Genomic DNA, 18,107 nt, shown 5'->3' on the forward strand with positions numbered 1-18,107 from the left:
TTTTCATGGTTCTTTCGGTAAAGTCACGTAGAAGGGAAGTAATAAAATAATAAAAATAAAACATAATAAAATAATTCTCACGACGTTTTGGCCACAACGCAAGCAGCCGTCCATCAGGTGAAGAACAGGTCTGTCGATTATCATTACTACCACTACAGGTGTGTGCCACCACTGTCACCGGTTGATCACGACGGTGACGACGGCGGCGGTGCAACGAAGTTGACGGCGCGAGCACCGCTGTGAACATTACCGCTGGCCGGAGACAGGGGGTCGTCGGCGGCGTTGAGGCACAGCACGGGCACGCGCACGGCGGGCAGCTTGTGGCAGGGGCTCGCGTCGTGGTAGTAGCTGCGCACCGAGCTGTAGCCGAACATGATGGAGATGAGCCGCTCGTCGTACTCCCACAGCGAGCGAGACTGCACGCGAGAAGGACACGCGGCACCGTGAGACGGCAGGGGTTGTGCAATATAATCACTACGGCGTACATTTCAACACAAGAACAAGACCCATTTCATTTAATTATTATGTTTTATTTTTATTATTTTATTACTTCCCTTCTACGTGACTTTACCGAACGAACCAAGAAGATATAAAACTATTGAACTAAATTATTTTTTATTTCACCAGGTAAGGCCCAAAAAGCCATATAGATATTTTTTCAGATAGCTTAACGAAGTGGCTTATCATTCTTGATTTGAAGCTTTCGTGACTGCAGGAATCCATACTCTTTGGTTCTTTCGGTAAAGTCACGTAGGTAGGAAAATCATAATAGATCACAACGTTTCGATCGCCACACAAGCAGCCGTCTTCAGGTGGGAGTTATAAACAGGCTCCTGAAACAAGTCCTTATATATAGAGCCGAGAGGGGGGGAGGTTGCCGCATCGGGCGAGAGGGTGTGGGGTGGAGCTTAATAGCAGCCAAATACTCTAAATGCATGCTTCTAAACGTGGAGGGAAAAAACTAAGGACCCGATGAAAAATCCACGCGACCATGGGGAGAACATGCAAACTCCAAATGTACAAGCGTCAGGGTCGAGATCGAACCCACGATGTCCTGTATACCAGGCGAGGTAGTTAACATCTCGCCACCGCACAAAATCTCAAACCTGTAAACGATGGCCAATCACAACAGAAACATTGATGCCGGCTGGAAAAACAAATAAATTTAACAGCACACACAGGTGCTCATTGTAGACACAACAGCTTCAGACCACCAGACTAATTATCCAGACCAATTATCCAGACCAATTATCCAGACCAATTATCCAGAATAATTATCGTTGCCCTAGGAAAGTGTTAATGTGGTTTCCAAAATCTAAAGCTAAAGTCCTTTTCCATGTATGGGCTCCCAGAGGCATGTGGTGGCAGCAAACGTTGATGACTGTACTGTAACTGATGAGTCCTAGTGAGGACGAAACCCGTCTACAGTTGCGTCTTTGTTTCGCCGCTGCCCGTTGGGATAGCCGCGTTATCTCAGCTCTTTCAGTCGCTGGTTCTAACCGACCAAATGGCCACGCATTCAGGTCTCGGTAAGGCTGCAAGCTTCCGAACAGGCAATGCTGCAAACCTGCGTGTGTTGGTGAATCTATTTGCTCGCTAATTTTTCTGTTAACGGTCGGGTTTTCTTGACATTGACACAACCCCGACACAGTACCAAACAACACGTCACCCAACATTACGCAATGCAACCCCCACCATTACACGACAACGCATCATCATACGATGAAGTGCAAACACACCGTGTAACGAGGTGCAAATGTAGCCCAATGCGGTGCTATGCAACACATTGCACAAATGTGTTGCGCAATGTCAACCCCTTATCAGTGCCCTACCTTATTAAAGGCCAAGTCAGACCTTATTGGTCACCCCATGCCATTATAAATCTCAATGTTCACCCTACAGAGAAGTCCCATCACAAGGGAGAAACGCTAACAAATTGACAACAAAAAATTAACCCGTAAAAACAAAGTTTTTCACTATAAATCCTTTATATGCGTGGCATCGGTTTTATTTTATTATTCATTTCTGTTTTTCTTGAGTAAGAGTTTCATTTTTATCACATTGGTATTTTAAATTAAATATGAAAAAACATTTTTCCTAAAAAGTGGAAAATTTTGGATTTTTTTTTTTCACGAAAATAAATTGTCACGCACAACGAGTCTGTGTGCAAAATGTCAGCTCGATTGGAACACGTGAAGTGGGTTAAAAAACGACCAAAAGATTTGCACGGTCGTAAGCGCGCAGGCAAGCAAGCAAGTGAACTTAATACAAAGGATTTAAAAATAGCTTTTACTCAATTTCCCTGCACCAAGAATGGGTGCAACCCATCGCCGCACAACACGGCGGGTTTGCAACGCTCCGTGCGACGCAACGGAACGCGGCGCACGGCGATCGCACGGTGCCACTGCTTAACAGCAGAGCGATGCGCTCTGGACCGGGAGGCGCGGGAGAACGGATAGCGAAAGCAGCGCCGCCGTGTTAGTGGTCGGCTGTGGGAGGTCGGGGGGAGGTGGGATGTGGATGACGGGACCCCGAGCGAGAGTCGGGACGTCCGCACCTTCATGATGTGCTCCACGTCGTACCTCTTCTTCAGGACCTCACGGTGCCTGCGCGCAACGGCGAGGAAGACAGCGTTACGTTGATGGCGAGCGGAGGGTTAGACCTGGCGGGGGGGCGGGAGAGGGGGGGGCTTCGGCAGGAGGCGATGCTTGGCGGAGCGATGGGGCGCCGTGTCAGGATCAGAATCTTTTTTAGTACTGGAGGAATCTGATGAGCTACGTAGCTCTTTTCCGCAGATGTCCAGTAGAGGGGGGGGGATGGTCAGTTTCAACAACAAATAAAAACAGCGACACAAAGTGCAAAGTATAGGAAAGGTAAGCAGGTCACTAGTGGTGGGGGTGGTTGGTGGTTGGTAGGGGGGTGGTTGGTGTGGGGGGTAACCGGTGGTGGTGGTTGGTGGTGGGGGTGGTTGGTGATGGTGGTTGGTGCTGGGCATGGTCGGGGGTGGTTGGTGGTGGTGGTAGTTGGTGGTTGGTGGTTGGTGGTGGTCGGTGGTGGTGGTAGTTGTTGGTGGTGCTGGTGGTTGGTGGTGGTAGTTGGTGGTAGTGGTGGTAGTGGTTGGTGGTTGGTGGGGGATGGTTGGTGGTGGGGGTGGTCGGTGGTGGTGGTCGGTGGTGGTGTTAGTTAGTGGTTGGTGGTTGGTGATTGGTGGTGTGATGGGCGGGCACCTGTGCACTGCGCCGGTGAGCAGGTGCGTGAGCACGCGGTTGAAGAGCACGCTGTTGAGCGGCGTCTCGAGCGACGCGGTCGACGTGAAGGCGTCCCACGGCACGGAGACGGTGAGCGCCGCCTCCACGCCCGCGCGCCGCCCCATCGCCGCCAGGTAGTTCAGCAGCATCATCCTGGGGTCGGGGGTCAGGGGTCACGGTTGCGAGTCCAAAGGTAGGGAGGAAAGAGGACGGTCAAAATTTAGAAAAACATCGGAGAGAAATGTAATTCATTGGCAGGAGATAGTGGCGTCTGTAATAAAGGTTTTCTTTGGGTTAGATCGCATAAAAATGTAAGCGATCTAAATATTTACGACATCTAACCCAGAAAAAAACCCTCCATTATGGATATTGGTCGTGCAAAGCCTCAATGGTGGCAGTCTTGCAAAGGATTCTCGAATCTTTCAGAGTAATAATAATGTTTAGTTTTATATGGCATCGCCGCTCATGGAATTAGAATCATACAATCGCTGAGGAACCACAGACAACCTGCGTGCCGGCAACAACATCGATTGCCCACGTTTTGCAGTCCTCTATATATTAAGATGTCTTCAGCCAATTGATGAGTGCTCATACATGTGGGAGGAAACCGGAGCACTCGGGAGAAAACTCGCGCATGCGAGGGGGCAACACTCTATCCCCGTACAGTTGGAACAGATTATATTATTTCACACTTTGCTGTATACCGCCTTCTCCTGACGAGTAGGGGTATGGCACCTTAATGCCCATGGGAATAGAGATTCGCTGCATTTGTGCAATGACCCACCCACCCTCGCTGCGTCCACTGGGCTGGATTACATGCCACGTGCGTAACCTCCACTGCCTGGTTTGCTGTGCAGAGTTTTGGACACTGCCCCTGCGAATGTGTGCGTCTGAAATTATATTGCGATGGCCCTTATAGGAAGGCGATAACTGGGGAAGGCCAATAACACGGTGCTACCTCGTGCGTCATTCCACTTTCAATAGATTCCTTGCAGGCCGCGCGTAATGATCACGTTCAAACGATACGCTGGTGTTACATTTAGGCTAATTGGGGCAAACAAAACTGGACAAACCGTAAACAACTTCACGGTGAAAAACACTGAAAAAACGGGTGGTGCTGGCCATCCACCCCCTCGTGTACCATGCTGGCCTTCATAGGTGCTCGCTCACAGCACTTGCCCCAACGGTCTGTTTAGGCTCTCCGCCTAAACAGACGCTCTCATTTACACCATTGGAACCTCATTTGCCAGTAAAACATATGATAATTGTTTTTTTACCCTTCTATCTGGCAACAAAACTGACACCTTTTTTTACAAGGAGTCATGTTTGCATAGACCACAATACCTGCAGCCATAATGCAAACCAAAAACATAACTCTGATAATATATGCATTGTCCTTGAAGTTGATTGGTCCACACCCGAGACAGCTTTCCTTCGAGCCTAGAAAAAAAAGGTGTCAGTTTTGTTGCCAGATAGAAGGGTAAAAAAACAATTATCATATGTTTTACTGGCAAATGAGAATCCAATGGTGTAAATGCTTACCCCGAGCTCTCATACTCTGATGGTACATTGTCTTTGAGTTGTGCGCCTTTTGGCGTCATCTGGTCCAACACCATGTGAGACTAGGCTCTAAGGAAAGCTGTCTCGGGTGTGGATCAATCAACTTCAAGGACAGTGCATATATTATCAGAGTTATGTTTTTTGTTTGCATTATGGCTGCAGGTATTGTGGTCTATGCAAACATGACTCCTTGTAAAAAAAAGGTGTCAGTTTTGTTGCCAGATAGAAGGGTAAAAAAACAATTATCAGATGCCCTCATCTCCAAATCTGTGCGTCGCTGCGTCGCGGCGAGCCCTACCCTCCCATGGACATGCCGACGGCGAGCAGGGCGCTGTCCGGGTACAGGGCGCGGATGTGCAACACCACCAGCTCCAGGTCTTCGGTGTTGGCGGCGCTGTACATGCGCGGCGTCTGCGGGAGGCCACACGGAAGCCACGCGTTTAATGCCAGGTTATACCGTCGCTTCCTTCCTTCTGCCAGATCCCGTCGGCTGTTTGTACGTGTGGTTGGCACCTCCATGCGATCAGTGTGTGGATTTCAAACGGAGGTTTTCGTTGCCCATGCAATCATCCACGTCTGTTGTTGTTGGGTAAGGACACGTGGTGGTTTTTATGACAAAATCCTTGTCATTAACTCTCCACCACCTAAATTTATTTTTTTATTTATTTCTACCAGGTAAGGCCCACTGAGCGTGAGCTACATAGCTCCTTTTCAGCAGCAACCTGGCCACAAATGATTGCGCAACCAAGTGGCTTATCGCGTGGAAATTTATAGCAGCCAAATACTCTAAACGCACCTGTCACGTTTATAAAGATACTAGCTGTACTACCCGGCTTCGCCCGGGACTTGGATTCACCACACCCGGCCGCCTTTGTCTCCCCAGTGGCGATGTTCACACACCACACCAGTTACTCGTTTGAGGCTGAGTCGACCTAGGGGAGGCCCAGGACCGGTTCAAATAATCGTCACCGGTGGTGGCCGTGAGCGGGAATTGAACTCGGGTAGCCGGGTTCGTAGCGCGGCGTGGCGCTAACCGCTACACTACAATGCGTTACGCTTCCACATGCGCGGGTCACATGACAGATTTGACGTCACAGCTCACTTGCCGTGCAAAAAATATATGCATTATTGAGCTCCCCCCCCCCCAAAAAGGTGTACTTTTATAATGTTTGCATGGTGTACAGTCTGGAAAGTACCCACATGGCAAATTTCAAGTTTGTTGCATCTCTGGAAGTACGCCAAACATTTTGAACAGACACACATAATCACAACTTTGACTTTTATATATACGGAGATTATTTATACGTGGCTAAGATACTGATCACATAATTCTGACAGATAAAGCTCGTCCTCAATGGCTTAAGACTTTTCACGACTAAATTAAAACACGAACATGGGACCTTTCACGCAAACTGCTTTGAGCTTCAGCGGGTGGTGGTTGATATGTGCCTGGCATGTGGCTATTATCTGCGAGGTCTGCTCCTAGGAGTATTCACCATCTGGCTCAAAGTCTTCCTCTTGGCTGTTGAATTTCCAGAAGCCCCTGGTCTTTCAGTAGATGTGCAGCAATCACAATAAATAATGCCCTTTATAAATTTCCACGAAAGTTTCACTAAAGTCTCAAGGTACTTGTTCAGGAAGGACTTGCGCTACACTGATTGGCCAATTCCAGTAGCGAGTGGCATGTGGAAGATGCTGGGAATTTCACGGGAATATCGGGCAGACAACGTTGACTTGTTCTAACAAAGCAGGACTTAGAAGCGCCATTAAAAATTGCCGCCTCGGTAACCTACCCTCCGTGCAACCTGCTCAAGCGGTGACTCGCTCATCGTGACCTCCTTGTTCCGCTAAACTTTCTCTACAACATTAATTGCCATTCTAAACTTTCCGGTTGCTTACCCCATCTTGTCATGCAGTTCCTAACGTCGCCTGCATATACCGATGTTCAAAGGCTAATCGTGTCTTTTGAACCTTTGTTGAGACATATTTCAGTCTTGGGGTGCAGAGTATTTTCATATAAGTGCCAAAGCCATTTTTTGTTGTTTTACAGTGACAAAGTCACCCAACATGCCCCCCCCACCCCCAATTTTGTCTGACCTCAGAAGCTAAGCTGTTAGTACGTGGATGGTTGACCACCAGGACCCGTAAGCAGAGGTCGCAAACGGGTTTTGATTCCTTACCCGTACCCGGCCGCACCAGGGTCGCAACTGGGTACCCGAAACCCGTACCCTACCCGATACCCGGCTACCCGTACCCGGCCGGGTATCGGGTAGGGTACGGGTATGAGTACCCAATTGCGACCTCTGGGATGAAGCCATGTTGCAGGCGCGGGTGGGTTGATTCTAGGAACTTGAATTGTGAGAAGAGACAAGACGTTGGGAAATGAGTGACAAACGGTAACTCACCAGTGACTCACGGCCTACCCGTACCCGTACCCGGCCGCACCAGGTTCGCAAACGGGTACCGGTACCCGTACCCGGCCGGGTACGGGTAGCCGGGTATCAGGTAGGGTACGGGTTTCGGGTAGGGTACGGGTATCGGGTACCCGGTTGCGACCTCTGCTCGTAAGGGGTCGTGGTGCTGCGAGGCAGCCAGGAGATGGCAGTGCTGAGTGCCACCCCCTCGTAAGCGTGGTGGCTTTTCTGTCGGCTGCTCCGATTCCCATCGATAAGCGGGAGCCCCTCCTGAACCTGGCAGTAATGTCAGGCACTCACCAGTAATTCCTCCTCACCGCAGCCGCGGTAGTTGAACACCGCACACCTGCACGCGGTGGTGGGGGGGGAGAAAGGGGCAACGCAAGGTCAACTGTGCACTTGGGCACAAGCGTTCGCCGCTGGCGGAATGAGAGGTGATCGTAGCAGTTGGCACGGCTCGGAACGGAGTTGTTAAAGAAACAGCCGGTTGCGATTCATGCCTCTTGACTTCCAAGGCTAAAGGGGAATAATTCACGTGAAGGGAAATTATTGCGTTGGAATTGATTCAAGGCCACGTAGTGATGAGCGCGTGTGCGAGTGTGTGTGTGTTATGGGGAGCGGTAGTGCGCTGCGCTATGAACCCCGAGACACGGGTTCGATTCCCGCTCACGGCCAACACCAGTGACGATTATCTGAACCGGTCCTGGGCCTCCCCTAGGTCGACTCAGCCTGAAATGAGTACCTGGTGCAGTGTGTAAACATCGCCACTGGGGAGACAAAGGCGGTCGGGCGTGGTGCTGGCCACCCACCCCCTCGTGTACCGTTCCGGCCTTCATAGGTGCTTGCTAACAGCACTTGCCCCTACAGTATGTTAAGGCTATACGGGGGATCTTTATCTTTGTCTTTGTGTGTGTGTGTGTGCGCGCACGTCTGTACGTATGCAGGAGGGATGGCGTTGAGCACCTGGTGCGGTGTGTAAACATCACCACTGGGGAGACAAAGGGGGCCGGGCGTGGTGCTGGCCACCTTTCCCCCTTCACGTGACGTGCGAGCCTTCATAGATGCTCGCTAACAGCACCCGCCCCAACAGTCTGTTAAGGCTACGCGCAGGGATCTTTGTCTTTGGGATGGCGTTGTGGTTTGTGCACGCACTGCACTGGGAACCTCGTGACCTGGGTTCAATTCGAGACCGTGGATAACAGGGGTTGTAACCACACTTCCATTGAAATCGATAATCGCGATCGCAAGCGGGGGCAGAAGAGCGCGAGCATGCAGTCTCCGGCCTATTCTCACCGGTATCCCAGATCGGCGGTCTGCTGCACGAGATGCAGCACGTAGTTCTCGCGGCTGTTGCTGGTCAGGCCCGGCAGCAGCAGCACCGTGGGCCGGGACAGCTCGCCTCCCGCCGGCTGCCACCGCTGCCGCCGCTCGCCGCCGTCGTCGCCTTCGCCGTCACCGTCCTCGTCGACAAGCCACTCGAGGGAGAGCTGCCCTCCGTCGGGCGTCGCCAGCACCTCCCTGCGGGCACAGCGCCGACGCACGTTGACGGAGCCTGCACGTCGCTCAAGCTCTACCCCCCCCCCCACCCCCACACCAGAGATCGCAAACGCGTTTTGATTCTTAACCCGTACCCGTACCCGGCCGCACCAGGGTTGCAAACGGGTACCCGTACCCAACCCGTACCCGGCCGGGTATCGGGTAGGGTACGGGTATCGGGTACCCGATTGCGACCTCTGGGATGAAGCCATGTTGCCGGCGCGGGTGGGTTGATTCTAGGAACTTGAATTGTGAGAAGAGACAAGACGTTGGGAAATGAGTGACAAACAGTGACTCACCAGTGACTCACGGCCTACCCGTACCCATACCTGGCCGCACCAGGGTCGCAAAGGGGGACCCGTAAGGGTACGGGTACCCGTTTGCGACCCTGGTGCGGCCGAGTACGAGTACGGGTAGGCCGTGAGTCACTGGTGAGTAACAGTTGGAGGAGATGGCTGCAGCCGAGAGGATGACCAGCGTATTAAATCGGGTCCGTGCTCACTTCGGCTTGCACGTCAATCGATCCGAAAGTGTCAAATGTTGAGCCGACGTTTGAGTAGAGGCAGGGGACCCAGTAGCACTGATGGCAGGCGAATCTCAAATATGGTGGCAGCAGCAGCAGAGGACGAGCGAACTCACAATTAGCGGAGGTTGACAGAGGGTTTTGAGAGGCTTTTATGGAGGTGCTGGTGGCTATGGTAGTGGTGTTAATAATTGTCAAATCATATAAAACACCGCCTCCCTATCAATCATATCATCACCGTCCCTCCCCCCCCCCGCCTTACGATGAAAACTCGTCAGGATCCATTTACACCATTGGAACCTCATTTGCCAGTAAAAAATATGATAATTGTTTTTTTACCCTTTCATCTGGCAACAAAACTGACACATTTCTTTCCAATGGTGTAAATGCTTACCCAGAGCTCTCATACTCTGATGGTGCATTGTCTTTCAGTTGTGCGCCTTTTGGCGTCATCTGGTCCAACACCATGTAAGACTAGGCTCTAAGGAAAGCTGTCTCGGGTGTGGACCAATCAATTTCAAGGACAGTGCATACATTATCAGAGTTGTGTTTTTTGTTTGCATTATGACTGCAGGTATTGTGGTCTATGCAAACATGACTTCTTGTAAAAAAAAAGGTGTCAGTTTTGTTTGCCAGATGAAAGGGTAAAAAAACAATTATCGTCAGGATCCTTTGACAGAAAAACAAACTGGCGACGTTTCGGCCGGCCAGTGGCCTGTCTTCACATTTCCTCCAGACTCTCCCGGGTAAACACATTCTTGCGGAGGGAGCTGGTAGGAACGTTGGGTTGCTCGGTCAATGGCCAGGGTCAACGGCGGCGTGGTGTATTCCGCAAATATGGCCGACTGTGAGGGCGGGCACAAGCTGGCGTGAGTAGGTTAAACGTTGAGTTTTATAAGGGCACCACGGGGTGACCAGCTGCTCCCCACCCAGCCCCACCTCTCCCATTTTTGGCTGCACGACGGACGGACGGACGGACACAATAATCCCCGTGTGGGCTGGTGTAACCAGGAGGTTCCTACCAGTCACAAGCGTATATCAGTAGTAGTAGTAGTGCTAATGACAACAATACTAACGGTCAATGAGTACCGCATGCATGGGTGCATGTGCGCGTACGTACGTGCGGTAGCAGATGGGCGGGCGGGACTTGAGCAGGAAGCGCAACACGCTCTGGATGCGTCCGCTGCAGCACCACGCGGTGGGCAGGAAGGGCTCGCTTACAACCGGGCAGTGCGCCTCCAGGAACGCACGGAAACCAACGGAGGCCTCCAGCACCGGTTTCTGCACACACAAAGATAAAGATCCCCCGTATAGCCTTAACAGACTCTAGGGGCAAGTGCTGTTAGCGAGCACCTATGAAGACCAGAACAGTACACGAGAGGGTGGGTGGCCAGCGCCACGCCCGACCGCCTTTGTCTCCCCAGTGGCGATGTTTACACACCGCACCAGGTACTCATTTCAGGCTGAGTCGACCTAGGGGAGGCCCAGGACCGGTTCAGATAATCGTCACTGGTGTTGGCCGTGAGCGGGAATCGAACCCGGGTCGCCAGGTTCATAGCGCAGCGCGCTAACCGCTACACTACCGCACACACACACACACACCACCACCAAAGCCTGAACAGACCGTTGCTGTAAGCGAGTGGGACCTACGTAAGCCGTCTTTGTCTCCCCAGTGGCGATGTTTACACACCGCACCAGGTACTCATTTGAGGCCGAGTCGACCTAAGGGGGGCCCAGAACCGGTTCAGATAATCTTCACTGGTGGTTCTAGATTTGAAGCTTTCGTGACTGCAAGGATTCATACTCTTAGGTTGTTTCGGTAAAGTCACGTAGGTAAAAAAATAATAAAATCAAAATTAATAAAAGTTATTTTTATTATTACTTTTATTAATTTCACTAGTGGTGGCTGTGAGCGGTAATCGAACTCGGGTTACCGGGTTTGTAGCGCAGCGCACTAACCGCGACACTACCACTCCCCACACACACTACATCGCCATCGCAGCCATCATTACATCAACCCATTTCTTTAGAATTGCTTTTTGTGTTTAGTTTATTGTCCTTCCACCGCACCTCCGATTAGCACGGTTGGCTGCGTTGGCTGCGAAAGATGTTCAATGTACACACATCAAGTTCAAGTTCATTTATTAGGTATAGCCCTGTGAGCCATTCGGCTCTTGAATCGGGTGCAACCGCAACAAACAAAAAACAAAAACATGAACAAAAAACATCTTAAAGTGAATATGTGACTAAGTGCAAACAGAAAATCCAAGAAAAGACAGCAAAATATTGCAGAAAAAAATCACCGTACACCAACGCTGTGCGCACAAATCCCAGTGGGATGCAAGTCATCATCTTCACCACCGCACGAATGATCATCACCGCCGCCCAACATCATTCTGGACCTATTCGGGTTGTGCTGTGGCACACCATTACCCCCACCGCCCCCCCCCCCCCTAAGCCACACAGGCAACTTTGCACGCCATCAATAACGAGTTCCATAATTACACACACACACCATTGGTCAATAGCCATTAAATAGCAGGCCAATTACAGGCTGGGTAACCGCTAACAATAATATTTAGTTTTATACGGCGTCGTTCATGCGAATTGCATCTCACGGTCACGAGGAACCACAGACCGTCGGAGCTTTCCGGGGAGGGGAGGGTGGTGGTTTTGGCCACGGCTCACTGCTTGGCTGCCTTCTCCGCTCGTCTGTGGTTCATCCTCGCGCCTCTGACTCGTTCTCTCTCTTCGAGAGCGAGTGAATGCCGTGTGGCGCGTTGCAAGTTGAAATGATGATGATTATTATTGTGAAGGCGGAACAGGTGATGAGCTGGCACAAACATTTTCCTAAACTCCCTGGAGTCCTCTATCTATTAAGATGTTTTCATCCGATTGAGTGTTGTACACAAGTAGGAAAACCGCAGCACTCTGGGAAAACCCACTCGTGCGAGGGAGCAACACTCTATCCCATACGCAAGGGACAGACGATACGAGTCTGAACTTTCCTATACAATGTCCATGGGAAAGGAGTTTCGCGAGATTTGTGCGGTGCCTCCACAGTGCTGGATTACAGGCAGCCACGTGCAAAGCCACCACCGCCGCACTACGACGATAAACCAATCGTAGGATTACTGGCGTAGCAATCCTGCCTCATAAGCTGGCAGAGAAAATTAAAGCGTGAGGTACTCACTGGAGGCATTCGGCTACCTCACAGTTCTTCGCTGCTCATGAGTGAAGCTCCTAGCAGAGATAAAGATCCCCCTGTGTGGCATTAACAGACTGTAGGCGCAAGTGCTGTTAGCGAGTAGCAGCACCTATAAAGGCCAGTACGGCATGCGTGGGGGTGGGGAGGGCCAGCACCATGCCCGGCCGCCTTTGTCTCCCCAGTGGCTATGTTTACACATCGATCTAGCGTAGGTCCAGGACCGGTTCGGATAATCCTCACTGGTTTTGGAAGCCGTGAGTGGGAATCTGAGTCGGGTAGCCGGGTTTGTAGCGCAGCGCGCTAACCGCTAAGCTACCGCTCCCAAAAATCATCATCCCACCCCCACACCACCCCCCCCCCCCTAATCGAGCCTTTTGAATCTGCCTCCATCACAATCTCCTCGCGTCCCACGTTCCCCACAAACAAGCCACTGCCCTTGTTCTGAAAGCCTCAACCAAACACGGGCTCCATTCATCCAACGCCCCCCGCCACTTACCCCCTAAACCACCCCCACCACGCACACCCCCAGCTTTATTCGCCAGTTGACTCGCCACCCCCTCCGTCCTGACTGGGGGGGGCAGGCAGTGCAAGAGGCAGGCTGCGTGGAGACCACCCCGGGCGCTCACCACGTCCCGTGCGCATCGCTCCTCGTGGCTCGTGAAGCAGCGCGCTCGCGTAAATGCGCGACAGTCGGCTTGGCCGCGATGAGATTGTGCCCCTTAAGCGATTTGCAGCCAAATGGATTTACAATTACGCTTTGAAAGTGCTTAACGCGTACGTGTGTACAGCACAACGGCGTGGCCCGCGTTGCGTGCGTGGCCCAAACGCGCTACGAAACCCAGCAGAGATGCGAGTTCGATCCCCGCTCACGTCCCATAACAGTGGAGGATAGTTTGAACCGGTTCCGGCCCTCCCCGAGGTCGACGCAACCTCAAATGAGTACCCGGGTGCGTGGCGTAAACATCAGAACTGGGGAGGCAAAGGCGGCCGGGCATGGTGTTGACCACATGCGTGTGCCGTCTTGGCCTCTATAGGAAAATCTGTGGAGGGAGCTGAAGGTTCGAGTTGCCAAACGTCAGCCTCGAAACCTTAATGACTTGGAGAAGATCTGCAAAGAGGAGTGGGACAAAATCCCTCCTGAGATGTGTGCAAACCTGGTGGCCAACTACAAGAAACGTCTGACCTCTGTGATTGCCAACAAGGGTTTTGCCACCAAGTACTAAGTCATGTTTTGCAGAGGGGTCAAATACTTATTTCCCTCATTAAAATGCAAATCAATTTATAACATTTTTGACATGCGTTTTTCTGGATTTGTTTGTTGTTATTCTGTCTCTCACTGTTCAAATAAAACTACCATTAAAATTATAGACTGATCATTTCTTTGTCAGTGGATCAAATACTTTTTTCCCTCACTGTATACTGTACAAACAATACATCAGTGTCTAGAAGTCACCACGTACAGATGGCGGTGCACAGGGTTCTGCTCCATTATCAGTCCCTCACGTTTGGAATGCATTCAAAAATTCTAGATTTGAAGCTTTCGTGACTGCAAGGATTCATGCTTTTAGTTCTTTCGGTAAAGTCACGTAGGTAAAAAAAGAATGAAATTAAAATGAATAATATTGTTTTATTTGTATTAATTGTAATTTCATTTTTGTTTTACCTACGTGACTTTATCGAAAGAACTAAGAGTATGCATTCAAAAATGTTACAAATACTGATAATTCATTGCAACCCCAGTAAGTACTGTATCTGACATCACCCACTAGCAAACCTCACCTACCAAGACCATTCAAGACTCTCTCGATAAACCGCGATGTATCCTGAAGAAGACCCATGGAGCCAAAACATATTTTGTCTCGATGACACATATTAAAAACCTGTAATTATTCTAAGTGTGCCTGCGCTTTATCTGGGCGCGGCGGTACGCACCTCCTTTGGAGGCTGCTGTGAGGCGACCAGGAGAAGGCAGTACAGCAAGTGGGTTGTGGGCTCAATCTGTACCGATGTTTGCGCGTGTGTTTTCTCCGGGGTGCTGCACGTCAGCTTCCCTCCCACCACACGTGAATGACGCTCGATCAGTGGAACTCAGCAAACATCCCAACGCACGGACCCCGTGGAAAACGGCGAGACCCACGGCGGTCCTACTACGAATGGAATACTGGGATATTGGTGGAGGTCTATCGTTGCCAACAGCTGTACAGCAACACCAAGAGGTAATGGGATTGATTCCACCAGCCCCTTGCAATCTGGTGCCTTGGGGGCAAACCAGAGGTCGCAAACGGGTTTTGATTCCTTACCCGTACCCGGCCGCACCAAGGTCGCAAATGGGTACCCGTACCCGGCTGGGTACGGGTACCCGTTCCCTACCCGTACCCTACCCGAAATGAGTGACGAACGGTTACTCACCAGTGACTCACGGCCTACCCGTACCCAGCCGCACCAGGGTCGCAAACGGCTACCCGTACCCGGCCGGGTACGGGTAGCCGGGTATCGGGTAGGGTTACGGGTATCGGGTACCCAGTTGCGACCTCTGGGGCAAACTGGCAAGTAGGCATGCCTATGATCCGACGATGCTTGTTTATCGTACGATAGAAGACACACGGTAATCGTATCGTCTGTTTATTTATGATTATTATCGATGCTCATTTTATTTTGCTCAAAAACCTATTATCATATTTTGGTACTGGCAAAGGAGGTCCCATGATGTTTGCTCAGGTATTTTATTATCCCGACCAAAAATATGTATGAAATAACAAATTACATGAAATACAGTTGCCACTAAAAGGCTACAAGAGAACGTCTCTTATCCACGGAGTTGTGCGGGATCGATATTTTGAATCCCATTATCCGCGGGGTTACCCACAATTTTACTCCACTTAGCTGCAGGAAAAAATTACAGATAATCGTGGGTAATTTGAAGAATAGGGCTCCAGATGATAGGATTTTTTTGTGTGGACCATACAGCTTCCGTGGATAGTAGAATTTCTGGGTAATAGGTTTGCGTATAAGAAAAGTTGTCCTCTATAAATCATAAAATTAGTGTTTTTTCAGAATGGCTTTTGGAGTGATTGATGCCATCGTAAGTAGAACAAATCATCATAATCGTAGCTTTACGAATATTTGAAGTATGTATGTGCAGCGGGCAGCGGTGTGCATTATAAGCGTTAAAGATTGTCATGATTAGAAGGGCTTATGGCAGGCTTATGCTGAGTGAGCCACAGTTAAAGGACATCTTTGTAATCTGCATTCCTGCGTGAATACAATATAAATGTGAAGTCGGGCTAGCAATGATTCACATCTTCTTGGTTCTTTCGGTAAAGTCACGTAGAATGGAAATAATAAAATAATAAAAATACAACATAATAAAATAATAAGGTATTTCTTATGCTTTTTTAACTTATTTTATTATTTCCATTCTACATGACTTTACCGAAGGAACCAAGAAGATGAATCCCTGCAGTCACGAAAGCTTTAAATCGAATTATTCACAATTACGGTAGTTACTTTTGGTTTACAGTCCAGTTTACTGAAACACCAAATCAACTGGCATAATTGCCCACGTGATAACTTGATTGGCTCTGTCAGGTGGTGGAGGGTTTAGCTGAAAATGCACATTACACCCACGCGATCTAAGCCAAAAGTAACTAAAGGTAAAAATACAATTCCCAATGTACTGCGAAACTAATATCTCAATAATCGTCAAATCTCGATTTAAAGCTTTCGTGACTGCAGGGATTCATCTTCTTGGTTCTTTCGGTAAAGTCACGTAGAAGGGAAGTAATAAAATAATAAAAACAAAACGTAATAAAATAATATAATTCTCACGACGTTTCGGCTGCTTGCGTTGTGGCCGAAACGTCGTGATAATTATATTATTTTATTACGTTTTGTTTTTATTATTTTATTACTTCCCTTCTACGTGACTTTACCGAAAGAACCAAGAAGACGAATCGTCAAATCGTGCTGTTTTATATCCCTTCATAGTGAAACATTGCCAACATCCTCTCGCAAAGCATCTCCGATGTCCACGGTTGGCTAAAATACAGTGAGAAATAGGATCAACATACATACTTCATGCATCTCAAGCCTTTAATTCACCCTCCTATTAACCTCCCTTCCTATTCTTTCAGAATCAATCCACGGGCCTTGCTACTATCTGCGCTTACCGGCAGATAGGAAGAGCAAAAGCAGGAAATCGGGGGTCATCATCAATGAAAATAATGGAAATTCTCTCACAACCTCCAAATGGATGGGATTCGTTTGGCAATTCCAAAGATCGCCACGAGATGGCAGGATAATCCTTAGCATAGGGGGTGGGGGGCATCAAGATCAAGATGTCATCGCGGCCAAAACTGGCAATGTCACCACCACACCTCATTGCCAACACGTTCTACCCCCCTCCCAGCCACATCCCGCAGTCGCTGCACACTTGAGACACGGGAACTCCAAGATCTGCGCTGACAGTCTCGCACCATCTGCTCTTCTGTCTTCCCCTTGGTCGCCGGGGTCATGCAGACCACACCGATGATGGCCACGTGGGAATCGCCCGTAGGAAATGCGTGATTCGAGTGGGATCTTTAATTTAGACTGGAGGCATGCGATGAGTTACGAAGCTCTTTTTCACAGATGTCCACAAATGTCCGGTAGAGTATGGATCGTCCACTCTAGATTCGAATGTAACTCTGCACAATTTGTCCAGGGATGGTTTGAGCAAATCAGACTTATAAACGGTACGAGGAAAGTCACCTTGCTAGCATCACTACTGTGTAGCATTTTTGACGATTATCTTGCTTGACCAATGTTGCAAATTCCAGATGACGATGGCGGGGACAGTCTCTCCATAGAGATGACTGATTTAAGCCAGGAGTAGAAATTCCACATTATAATGGCAGAGTCTCTGGCTCAACACTGACATGTAAACAATGTGCACATACAGTACATTGCTGACATTGGCTTTGACCTCTGCTATGTACCTTTCCCGTTAATGCAGAAGGCTCATTTGATGTAAATGACAAATACAAACATACTTGAGCATGCATATATTGGACGCTGGACGATGCGGCTGCATTATTTCATGAAGATCGTTGAAAAAAAACAGAAGTGCAATAAATTACCCATCATGGAACCCAGGTGTTAGGACACTTTCGCAATGAATAATTCATTAAATGTATGAACTGCAGGTCATACAACAGCATGTACTCTAAGCAATTGTGCAATACATTCCATAAAGTGACACGGGTTGTCATCAAAACTGTTAATAGTTCAGCCCTTGCATTGTAACTCTATGTACAATATGTGAATTAAAAGAAAGAATACATATATTTAAGAATACGGTATATATGGATGTAGCCTTGGGTCTGTAGTGGCAATTCCACACGACTATGGCATGGACAGTCCTCTTTAAAGATGGCCTTGAGCCAGGAGTGGAAATTCCACATTACAATGGCGAGGAGTCTCTTCCTTAAGAGGGGAGTCTTTTCCTTTTCCAATAGTGGGCACTGTCCACCCTCACCTCTAAACGATCTCTAAAACTAAACTCAACTATTTTTTTTTACCAGGTAAGGCCCACTGCGCTTTTCGCTTTTTTTTCTTCCAGAAGCGACCTGGCCACCAAT

At 49.4% G+C, this 18,107-nt stretch overlaps 1 protein-coding gene across 8 annotated transcripts in view; it reads right to left on the reverse strand.

Annotated features, from left to right (window-relative positions):
* The window catches only part of LOC144938492 (phospholipase ABHD3-like), a 53,926-nt gene that overhangs the window by 15,841 nt on the left and 19,978 nt on the right, over positions 1 to 18,107 (reverse strand). For all 8 annotated transcript variants that reach the window (XR_013637851.1, XM_078866357.1, XM_078866358.1 and 5 more), the window contains 7 exons: positions 10,402 to 10,562; positions 8,516 to 8,740; positions 7,523 to 7,568; positions 5,107 to 5,219; positions 3,228 to 3,401; positions 2,558 to 2,606; positions 251 to 416 (listed from right to left, as the gene is read on the reverse strand). Coding sequence is in view for 7 of the 8 variants with exons in the window: in XM_078866357.1 (XP_078722483.1) it covers positions 251 to 416; positions 2,558 to 2,606; positions 3,228 to 3,401; positions 5,107 to 5,219; positions 7,523 to 7,568; positions 8,516 to 8,740; positions 10,402 to 10,562 (934 nt within the window). In the remaining variant the exon portion in view is untranslated. The remainder of the gene's footprint in view (positions 1 to 250; positions 417 to 2,557; positions 2,607 to 3,227; positions 3,402 to 5,106; positions 5,220 to 7,522; positions 7,569 to 8,515; positions 8,741 to 10,401; positions 10,563 to 18,107) is intronic.

The sequence above is a fragment of the Lampetra fluviatilis genome, chromosome 22 (genome assembly GCF_964198595.1).
Source record: "Lampetra fluviatilis chromosome 22, kcLamFluv1.1, whole genome shotgun sequence".
NCBI classification, from domain to species: domain Eukaryota; kingdom Metazoa; phylum Chordata; class Hyperoartia; order Petromyzontiformes; family Petromyzontidae; genus Lampetra; species Lampetra fluviatilis.